This window comes from Anoplolepis gracilipes, chromosome 9 (genome assembly GCF_047496725.1).
Source record: "Anoplolepis gracilipes chromosome 9, ASM4749672v1, whole genome shotgun sequence".
In the NCBI taxonomy this organism is placed as follows: Eukaryota; Metazoa; Arthropoda; class Insecta; order Hymenoptera; family Formicidae; genus Anoplolepis; species Anoplolepis gracilipes.
Window position 1 is genome coordinate 9,037,879 of NC_132978.1, and position 12,017 is coordinate 9,049,895.

The window sequence follows — 12,017 nt, forward strand, 5'->3', positions numbered from 1 at the left end:
TTATTAAAAAAATTTAGTTTCTTGATAACAGGGTTTGGAAATTTATCTTTTACGTAATAGTACATCCTGCTTTGATATTCCGGCAAGAGATTTCCTTTCTCTTTGCTTTTTCTTTCCTAATCTTTCAATCGCTGTCACGCTTTAACAAGATACTAGCCAAACTGTTAATCTACGTCATTAAGCATCGATGTAATTTCTCATTTTTGAAAGGTGCGTACATTTTTATGGAAGATATCGTGAGACACGAAATTAGAACGAAGGGATATTAATGTAAAAGCAGTGAAAGAGCACAGTTGCGAGAGGAAGAAAGAAAGAAAGAAAGAAAGAACGAGATGCAGGGACGAGACGAAAAGGAAGATGTTGGCGAGCGATCGAAGGCGCGAGAAGGGATCGCATGAAAGAAGAGCGACCCTGAGCGATTTTCATACAAATTTCCAAGACGCCAGTAATCATAGCAAAATTAAGCTCATCCATCATTCGCGGGATTTGTTCTGTTCCGTCAACCTCCTCAACTTAATAGTATTCTGCTGACGGACGTAATTTTGTCTCGCTCACATCCTCATTTTGACCGCATGTACACGGAATGGACCGACAAGACGGAAGAGAGTAAAATGTAAAGTTCCGAAGAAGGTTGCATGCAAAAAGAGCATGGAGCTTTACGCTTTCCACAGTCTAACGAATGAGATGCACGCTTCCGAGCTGTGTCGCATGCACATCCGTCAACAAAGCTGCGGGAATATTCACGGAATATCTCATGGGTAATGCGGGAGGTGCTTCCCGCACGATATATCGCGACAAATTAATTACAGTAGCATATGTGCGTATATGTGCGTACAGGTATACCTGCGTTAGTGAAGGCAATTTTTCAGCATTCTGTAGATTAATGTTTCTTTCGCAAGGGACGAATGCGAATAACGAGTTATTTTGTGTCCGGTATGATTCGTGCGTTCAAAACATATTATTCATGAGATGCTTTTTAATTAACTTTTCATTTTTCATCACGATTATAAATTGGTGGAATTTTCTACAAAACAGAAATATTTCATATATATATATATATATATATATAGTAATAAAGTAATAAACTAGGAAATAATGAGAGCGCATATATACATATAAGCTCTGATTATCTAGCTTATTACTTTACGGGTGGTCTACGGCTTCCCAATCCTGCGCGAATTGAATAAATATATCCGTATCTATCGAAATTAATCTTCCTTCTATCCCCTTTGATTATTCAATCATTCAATTTCGCAAATTAATATTGGAGAATTTCCCTTCATATAACATTATTTTTTCCTACGGACATTCATTATTGCGAATTAATTAACTTTATGGCCGAATAGTCAGATATATAGAAATATATTTATATTAATAATAATAAGAGAATTATAAAGACAGCATATTGAACGAGTATGATTTTTATTGAAAAATCACGCTGTTCTTCCTGGTTAATTTCTGAAATCTCGGAAAACGACAAACATGCTATATGTATAGTGCTGCGTTTCAATGAATTTTCGAGGACACACACGGAAGTTTACGAGTGGATAAGTGGACGAAATTTATACAATCCAATAATATTTATAAATTAATTAATTGCACATGATTAATTTGATTGAGACTAAAATATTGCCTTTACACTTTAAAGTGTATTGTCTTTCGCATAAATCAAGTCTCGAATACTCTAGCATTATACTTATGATATTGTACTCGCTCTACTGAGTTTATCTGACAATGAGTTCATTAGACAAAATATAATTTTAACGAATAATAATTTTAGATACTATATTTTTTAACGAAATTTTTTTGTTACAAAATAATAGTTTCATTAACAAACCAGTATTTTCAAGCGAAATACTGCAATTGTTGTAATACGTGGCTTTGCAAGGAAGAGATGATATTCGGTGGTGCTTTCGATTTTCCTTCGACCGTTTACTATAGCGGTCAACTTAATACGATGTCGGACCCGGAATCGCATCGTGTGGGTCGTTCGAGCGACATTCGCGGAATGAAGTGCATGTCCAGCCAAGGACCCGACCCAATTGCGTCGCATCGGGAACGTGTGCGCGTACATCGAGATGATCGTGGCTCAGCATTCGGGATTAGGAGCACCTATCTTCCGGTTTTCGACTTGAACATGGGACACCCGAGTGGTGCGCGCTTTGTTCCTTTCCCCGAAATTCTCGTTCCATTATCAAGCGAGTACGAGTGCTCCCCGAGAAGGACCTCGGGAAGTCCGCCTGTGTGGGACAGTGGTAAGATAGACGATTTGCGTCCGTGAAAGAGAATTTGCCAGAGAGGATGGAACAATATAAACGGAATGCAATTTATGCGAAGCACAAATACTTGTAAAATGCGGTGTGACTGCTGAGAGAGAAAGAGAGAGAGAGAGAGAGAGAGAGAGAGAGAAGGGGTATTTAATTTAATGAAAAGTTTTGAGCTGAGTAGTATAATTAATTTAAAAAGAATCAAATAAAACAAATCTTTTCACGTTATTTTATTAGAAAGGAAATCGTGAGATGTAATAATTTGACAGTGGACATTTGTTGTGCGTAATAACGTAATTCTCTATAATCAACGATCAACCTTTTGTTCTTTGAAGGATGTTATAAACGTGACATAGAACAGTACAAGGCACCTATTATGGTGTTGTACATAGAGGGAGGCCTGGAAAGTTACATTAATTATAACTTAACGAGCATAAACTACACACGTATTACACGACCGCGTCGTGTAACATGTGTCGTTTGTCATATTTCCACCAACTCCGTCCTATGGTTCTGTATGATATTAATTCAGCGTCATGCGTTGCATAAACTACGAAAACCGGGTATTTCAATCTCATTCGTAAACGTTGAATCCTCTCGAAAGATTGTGCGCAATTTAACAAACATAACTCTGCGGCGGAAAGCTCGTATTTAAATGTGTTATCTACATCATAGTTATCTATGATTATATGTCCCGTATATTCTATTTTCAATAGAATCAGTGCGCGAATAAATTTTCCGCGCCACTATCGATCCGTTTCAATTTTATTTTCAACAGAAATGAACTTTAAAGTTCATTTTTGATTAAATAATTATTTAAATATTTTTAGTTCATCGATCTTTATATTTGTATTTTCATGTGATATTTCTCTCACTGATTTTTAAATGCGTTGCAAATAATGTACAAAATTCCGTAGATTGTGATACTGAAATTTTGCAGAATTTTTCGCGCGCACACGATAAAGCCGATCAAACACTAATATTTTTCCGTACGGGAGGATTTGCGCGATACGGTTAGTGTGAGTGGTGCTGTTTTTTTCGATCGTTGCAATTTCTCAGAGCGTAACACCCGGAGAATGGAAGAAACGCGAATGGTCTTGGCCGTACAAGACAAGAGTAACGATATTTCTCACCCTCAGCTTACCGGCTGTTTCCTCGCTAACAAGTGGACTTAAAGTGGGCTCTTACATTTTTTATGCGTGTTTAAAATGCGACTCTCTTAACATTATACGGCACAGATCGTTTACGAAATATCTTCTTATTTCAAAGTATAATACGAGAAATGTAATTTGCATTTTACACGTGTAATTTATAAGTTTAATCTTTTAACCATGTACATTCCGAATTTTTTAAAAATACAAAGGAATTATCAATTTCTGGGCAATTGTTTGAAAATATTTGTCAAATTGCTTCAGCAAAAGTATACTTATATTATCACAAATAAAATGTTAAATTACTGATAAAATTTTTATTTTTTATTTTATAAACTAAATAATTATTAGATTGCATCCATATTGTAAGTTTATAGAAATTTTAATCACGCAATTGATTTATAAAGTTTAATCGCTAGATAAAATTTACTTTTTATATATGACGATATTTTGTGGATTGTGGCTGAAAATTTAACATGAAATGTAGTTTCTTTCGAGAAAGAAAGCAAACAGTAAGAGCACACGGGCGCATATTTTCTCGTTCATACCGCCATCATAAGTACACATCCGTTCCGTGACTGTATACTTTGCGTATTCAGAGAACGGGAACAAAAGCCACTAGTATAAGACGTTCATATGATGCTTGGCGCGTCGTAAGTCCTACCAACTTTATCGTTGTGACACACGACAGGACGAAGAGAGGAATTGAGGTGAAGAACCTTGTCGAAAAATTGTAAGAACTTTTCTAGGGCTTGTCGAAGGCCTTTTCCACCCGCCACAAAGTTTGTCCATGAACGTGGTCGGAGTGGACGAGCTTTCGTACTCTCGTGGTGGGGTTAGAGAAGTGCCGTGGGGTTTCTGAAAACAGTAATTTTTCTTCCCACACCCCAGTTCTCTCTTGTAGCTCTGCCGGCGTCATTTCTGACTCCTCACCTCTCTCCAAAAGTCGAGAGGAACTCGAGAATCGAGCTATCGGCTCCGTAAGAGCGGAAGTATGACAAATTGAAACAACTATCGACGAGAGCGATTTCCAATCATATCAGCCCGCGCTTGTTTGTTCTTTAACTACTTTTGTATGTGTGTGTGTGTGTGTGTGTGTGAGAGAGAGAGAGAGAAAATTTTACCTGTTATATATATTGGAGAACTAAATGTCTTTTCCGAATTTTCACAGTGATCTTTGTCAAATAAAATTCTTTGGCTTTAATATATTTAATATATATTTCTGTATTTTCTGTAAAAAAAATGCAATATTACCCAAGAGTATCTCCTAAACAACAAAAAGTCACCTATTTAATGTTTTCATACGTCTTTCTTTACCCATTCAAAATTACTCCGGCTCGACATAAGGCGATGTAAGTTTGCGTATATAAAGGGTTATAACTGAAGACACAAACGCTATATAAGTGTTAAGGAAAATTTTCCATAAAGTTTACGAGCGTGGTAATAAAGGGGGATGGAAGGACGCAAAAAAGTGTGCCGTTAAGCGATACGAGCGGATCGAAAGAAAGGCGTCATCGAAAAGCTACTTACGCGGTGCCGTTATGTCGGCCGATGGACACCAGTCGATATATCTGCAGTTCGACCCGCTGTCCAGTATCCGGCACGAATCTGTATGTACACCTCGAGGGCCCTTGAAGATACGGCGACTTTATTTGCCCGAAGCCACGATCCGATTTGCTGAACAGCTGCCTGCTGTCCAACGTTATATTGCACACTGAAACGGAACAAGACGATCGTGTTGGTGTAAAAATACGGAGAAAAGCTGAACGACAGCGATACAACAGCAAATTCACTTGTTTGTATTTCACATACATGAATTGTATTGTAAAATATACTGTAAATATTTTTCAATTATTCTTTTTTGTTAAATTTGTAATAATAACAAATGTTCTGCATATATACCGGGTGTGCCGGAACACCCGTAACAACGTTCGTATACAACAGCGTATAAGCGCGCGTCGCATATAGCGCTCAGCATACCCAGAGCGTTTTCAATTAATAGTTCAATAATTATTGCGCTGATTGCAAAATAATACAGGACTTTTTATATTCAGTTTGACCTGCGAGTTGGGGCGATTATTACCGGACATCTTGTAGATATGTATAATATTGTTCGCTAAGCGTTTATAATTAATATTTTAATAATTATTGCGAAAATCGCAAAATGGTATAAGACTTTTTTGCTCAGTTTACCCTACCTGCTCACGAGCGTTGTTAAGGGTGTTCCGGGACACCCTGTATATATAATAATTGTAATTTAATTGTATTTTTCTGTACTCAAATGTAACATTTTCATTTCACAGTATCAAACTTTTGCACTATAATCTTTTCGTGAAATCACATGAGAAAAATAGGAAGTAGAGAAAAATGAAGTACGGTTAATAACGATTTTTCTTGCTCGTCTACTTTTATTGGCGCGTTCTATGCAGTCGTGTTCGTCGCGACGACGAGTCGCGACAGCTTGACGTAATATTATGAGGCAATCTGCCATAGTGTGTAATTTGATTCTTAATTGCTTCCCTCCCAGTGGGATGTTGCGCAGGATGTTTCGTGACTGTGGTGCGAATATTGTCTTATAAGCCATGGCATTATATTTCTTGGGAATTATTTCATTTTTACATCATATACTATATATCATCAGTACATCAATTTTATATAATTCTCTTATATAAAGTAAACTTGAAACTTTATATTGAAGAAGCATAAAATTCAGTGAGAATTTTATTACAATTTGATTTTTATAATTTAAAAATATAAAAATATATTAAAAAATATAAAAATCAAATTTAAAATTTTTATAAACTTTTATAAATTTAAAAATTAAATTTGTAAAAGATTTTTTAATCTTGTTTATTTAGAGAGAAAATAAAAAATCCAATTTTTGTTATAGAGAATTAAAAAATTGTAGTTATGCATATTATTGCTAAGATAAAATTCACACACATACTAAAGTATGAATTTTTATGTATTCTCGCTGTAAATTTTTTTATTTGCGTTTTTAAATAATCTCATAAACTTGCACGAGAAAGTAATTTATAAACTCTTCTAGCTATATATATATATATATATATATATATATATATATATAGAAAGGGTTCATTTATACGGTCTCATATATATTTCCTACGATGCTACAAGAAATCCGAGGAGAGAAGGATTTGATGGATGGAACACGAAGGCAATATCGTTCCCAGTAATTAGTGCAAAGAAAGATTAGATGAATGGAGCACAAGAACTTCGTCAAGAGTGATTAGTTAGAAGAAAAAAAGCTTGGCATACACAAGAGTAATTTCCCAGATACGATTTATTCCTTCGTGCAAAACGAGCGACATTCGACATTCGACTACGTCTCCTCTTTCTCGGAAATCTCGGTGTCTTTTGAGTGGATTGCGATTCATCCTCTTATAAACGCTCCTTCTCTTTCTTTTCTTTATTCGCTCTTTGAATCACACCTCTTGCCCATTTTCTTCGCTTCATCCCGCGAACAGTTTCTAAAGAGAGTCGCTCGCCGTGTGCGCGCTTTAATTTTCACTTGTTCGTGCGACACGGGCGACTGCAAATGAGAAGCGCGACGCAAGGCAAGTGGCTTAATGGCTCGAATCTTGTTTCTAGCGCCGGCACAGGCTCAAAGAGATCGTCGGTGTCTTTTTGACACGATGTAATTATATTTGTTGTAGGACCAAAAGAGCAAATACGTTAGTTAGTCGATTAAGAGTGGTCGGGCGAAGAAAATGGTAAGCAGGAAAATGAGAATTTTAGTTAACACTTCTTTCATCAAAATATAATAATTACGTCGTTTGCTTTAATTAATGTATGAATCAAGTATAATAATAATATGCACGAGAAAATCTTCATTTGAAATAAAATACACAGTTGTGTATTTAATTAATCATGTTATATAATTTAAAGAAACCACAAATAATATTGTTGTAAATTTTACTTATTGTTAGTGATACTTACTATTCGCACAATGCTGCTCCAGGCCGCATTGAGCGCATCTATCTGGCGAAGCTGCACCGCAGCTGCAGCCGCCCGATGGCACACAACAAGCGCAATCGTTGCTAGATGAATTGAAGCTACAGGCACAGCCGCTGGTACTCTGGGTCCAAAGATCAACTTGACCTGAAACAGAATGCAATGTTTCATAAAACAGTCGGACTCATCAAGAAATTTCGGTTCGCATTTACATCATATACAGTTTGCGCTAAAATATAAGCGCGCATATCGATCCATATAATTATACTAAAAATATAAAGATAACATTACCAACTAGTAATATCGTACGTCAAAGAATACGCGCCACCGAAAAAAAAATAATTCTAACATACGTTCTGAAAAATTACAAGATTTTAATATATATATATATATATATTTTATAAAAAAAGATCATAGCTACGAAATTAATAAGAATTAATTAAATTATAATCAAATTAATAAAGCAGATTTAAAGCAAATATGATAATTAATTTTTCTGATAATTTTACGATTCGGAATTTTTATAATACTATTGAAATTTTATGAGTTATTAATCTCAATTTTTTATTCATCGTGCACAGGAATTTTAATTATCGATAAAGTACATTTTTCGTTAACATTATTATATATAAAATTGAAATTGTTTTATTATTTTTAGATTATTAGCAAAATTATCTATTTACAGTTTACATTTACTCTTATGTTCAATTCACATTTTAATTGAGATTATAAATATTGTTAATTAAAGGTAATATACGACGAGTATATTGCGTCAATAATGTGCTTTCGATTTTCCTATTGCATCAGGATTATAAACCCGTACGTGGGCACTTTATTGACCGTAGAAATGTCGTGCATGCCATACTAACGTTACATATATCGATACATAAATAGGAGAATATCGGAATGACCAAATATATCGCATGAACGAATTGTTTAACCAGCCGGCGCGATCATATATCCATCGATGTCGAATAAAGTTTGTTTATAATCGACTGCGGTCCAGCAGCTGCAATATTCTCTGGCTTGCGACGAAAGCTCGTAAACGAGGCATGGCCGCGTGCTTTTCAACAATCGAAGCTACACATTGGAAGACTCTCCATTCTGGTTAAATGGTTCGCGAGCTTTGTCGGACGATTTTGAACGTCCACTCGATCTACTATTGGCTTGACATTCCCGGCACGATATTGCGTTTTTCGTCGTTGTGTCCGCGGCTCTTTTACACTTCCCCCGTTCTCTTTCATCTCCCGTATTCCCCGCATAGCACTTTTTCCCTGTATACTCCTACGCGGCCGTACGTTCCACGGTACCAATAAATAGAAACGCAATGAGAAACGAGAGACAAAGAGACAGAGAAAAAGAGAGAGAGAGAGAGAGAGAGAGAGAGAGAGAGAGAGAGAGAGAGAGAGAGAGAGAAAGAAAGAAGAGGGGAGGCAGGCAACATATAACCCCTTCGACGAGCGATTGCTCATTGTTTTTTCCGTTGACTGTTCAAGATTGCGTCTACTGCGTCTTCGCGTTTTTATCGTCGTCGCGTTTCTCGTCCAATGATTTTTCAAATGTGCCCAATGAACCGACAAAAATACGGTTATTAATACAGTTTGAAAGTTCTTTCCACCTCTTCTCTCATCAAACTATGGCATTTTACAGAGAGAGGAAAGAAAACTTTTCACTCGATTGCGCAAAAAATTAATGAACGTCATGTCATGTTAGCTGACCTTACGGAATTTGGCCTTGGTAAAAATTTTGAACACCTTTCTTCTTCGGGATTGAATAAATGTTGTCGGGTGTGTTGTACCTAATAAAATTTTACCTTGTATTTGTGATTGTAACGCGAAATAAAACATTTGTATTAAAAAGACACGTGTCAAAATTTTGTACCAAAAGCAAAGTGAAATATCAGTATAAGGGTGATAATCCGATTTTCAAGTAGACAAGCGGATAAATGTCATGGGCTTCTTGTGTCACGTCCGAGATTACATAGTTCTATTTTTCTCCACGATTTGAAACTGCTACGTAGAAAATTCGGTACTATTTCTTTCTCGGGATTTTATAACCAAATGGCCTTCTAAGAAGTCGTCATAGAAGCGTCCTACGAAGGAATCGTTGTCAATAACGACTGTGTCTATGTCATTTTATGATAAAATCGATGGAAGACATCGAAAAAAACCACAACTTGTTCTCTAATAGAGATTTCCGGTTGATTTTGCGAACGTGGAGATATGCGCGCGTGATTAATTGTCTAAGAATCGGAGATAGAGGGAGAACGAGAGAATTAGGTGGTTGTTGGGTGGTAGAGGGACGGGGGCGCCGCCAAATAACGACCGAGAAAAAGAAAGAGGAAGATAGAAGAGAGCGATGGCGAGATGGAGAGGCAGAAAAGACGTAGAACGGTGATGAGAAGAGTGCTGGGGAAAGAGGAAGATCAGGAAGAGGAGAGCGGGGTGGCAAGAGGAGGAAGAAGACATAAATTCCGTGCCAGTGTAAAAAGGGCGTTAAGAGGAGAAGCCCTGGCACCCCCGATATGTCAATATCCCGAGGAAATACGGGGCGGTACTTGGCCGGAGGGATAGTAAAAATAAAGCAAACTTTATTGCCGCTGCTACTGCTTTCGCCTCCACGACTATAGGTATTCCGTCGTGAGCGTCGGTGCCGCAATGGTGGAAATGTATTTCGGGAAAAAGTACATTTCTCGCGCGCGATTCTTGTCGGACATGGATAACCAGCCGGCGGCCCTATGAGTGTTAGATTTGAGGAGATTTTACGATGCGTAGAATGAGACATAAGATCCAGGAATGTGTTAGACGAAGGTGGTAGGAAAGAAAGAATCGCAATTGGATTCTTAATCCATCGATCCGGTCTCGATTACGATAGGAGGGGTTTGTTTAAACGGGAGAGAAAGGGGGATGAGAGGTACGAGCGTGATATCGCTGGATAAAAGGAATCTTACCAGGACTTGCAAGACGATTCGAGGGGATAAGAATGGGCGATACGGAGGGCGAAGGAAGAGCGAAGATACCGCAAGGTGGAACCGAAAGTGAGCGAGAAAGATCGGAGAAAAGACGAAAACGAATGGAGGATAGTTTGGAGTAAACAAAGACGTACTCCACGCGGACGGCTTTTGTGATGCTTCGTTTTCTTTTTGCCAGATCCCCTGGGATTCTACTGTTATTATAGTATTCACTCATGGATGCTCCACGCTTTCTGCTTGATTATTCAGAGACTGACGGCTATTAAATGGCTATTATTACGGATAGCCACTGGATAATTACTTTCCTGTCAATATTATTTTATGAAATTTTTTTTTATGTAAGTTATCCAAGGTAAAAAGCACGCACCATCATCTTTTTATAATGTTATAAGCGTCATTTTTATGTACATATTGTGTTTCTTATTAAATAATTGTAGCAATTATATAAATTTTCTGCAATACGAAAAATTATATGCCTTATAAATATATATATATATATATATATATATATAAAATATATAAAATGTTTCCTTCCTACAAACTTTAATTTAATGAAAAAACACACAACTAAAAAGCAAGATTTATTTCAAATTAAACTTATATTCGCTTCGAATTATGTAGATAATAATATGCAAATCATGTTATGCGGGTGGTACAGTTATCTTGTAGCTGATGCAGTTTCGATTAGCAAGCTATGTAACCAATAATAAACGATTTGATATCATTCGTCCACGGTATGCTCATTAGATACAGATTAGCATTTCTCATAAACTTGGAATATTATGGAATGATTAGTAAAGTAAATTTATCGATAGGGATGATGTTAATTTCGATATGCAGCGGTTACCTTGCATCTGTATAAATATTTGCTTTATAATATATTATACTTATTTATAATATAATTTCTATAATATATATATATATATATATATATATATATATATATATATATATATATGTATGTATATATAAAAAAATATATATGATATGTATCCCTTCACACATTTATTATTAAAAAAATGTACTAAAAACAAATCTGTAGAAAAATAAATATAGATTCATAAATAATAACTAAAGTAATGTACAAAAGGAATATAAGATATATACAATATATCACGTTAAATTTTAAACTTAGAATCTTTTTTTATCGATTTACATATTTTTGCATAAAAAAATTGAAGAACTGGTTTCTATACGTAAAAAAAAAAAAAGATTTGATATAATCAAGATCACGTTAAAAATGTGAGCCATCACAAGTATACAGCCGCAGTTAGGTAACCCACGGAAAATCGTGGTTGCAGGTGCAGCGGACGACAGTCGAACGAAGAGATCCACTTAGCGCTCACTTTGCACAGCGTTAAATTCTAATGAAGTCGACGCTGCTCGATTTTAGCGATCCGATCGAGCCATCCTCCATGTAGACCCGACACGCGAACCGGCGTAATGGCCGTCTCCGCAGTCTACTGTATGCAGGGTCGATCGTTTCGTAAGTATCTAATAATTTTCGTTTAAATGCGCGCATCGCCGGGTCCAGAAGGCTCTTTCGCACAGCTGCTCCACGATAAACGAAGGCCGACGGTATTACCATAGTAATAGACAGAACAATGATAGTCAACGGGGGGTCAGGAGATGCGGTCTCTCAAAGATCGTTCA

General features: G+C 36.4%; 1 protein-coding gene and 1 long non-coding RNA gene across 14 annotated transcripts in view; one reads left to right on the plus strand and one right to left on the minus strand.

Moving 5' to 3' along the window:
• The window catches only part of LOC140669777 (uncharacterized), a 128,816-nt gene extending 117,067 nt beyond the window's left edge, over positions 1-11,749 (plus strand). The window contains exon 3 of the long non-coding RNA XR_012047403.1: positions 11,666-11,749. This is a non-coding gene — a long non-coding RNA (uncharacterized lncRNA). The remainder of the gene's footprint in view (positions 1-11,665) is intronic.
• Positions 1-12,017, minus strand: part of LOC140669772 (uncharacterized) — a 209,957-nt gene that overhangs the window by 112,755 nt on the left and 85,185 nt on the right. For all 13 annotated transcript variants that reach the window (XM_072899883.1, XM_072899879.1, XM_072899875.1 and 10 more), the window contains 2 exons: positions 7,379-7,540; positions 4,949-5,132 (listed from right to left, as the gene is read on the minus strand). In XM_072899883.1, coding sequence (XP_072755984.1) covers positions 4,949-5,132; positions 7,379-7,540 — 346 coding nt within the window. The remainder of the gene's footprint in view (positions 1-4,948; positions 5,133-7,378; positions 7,541-12,017) is intronic.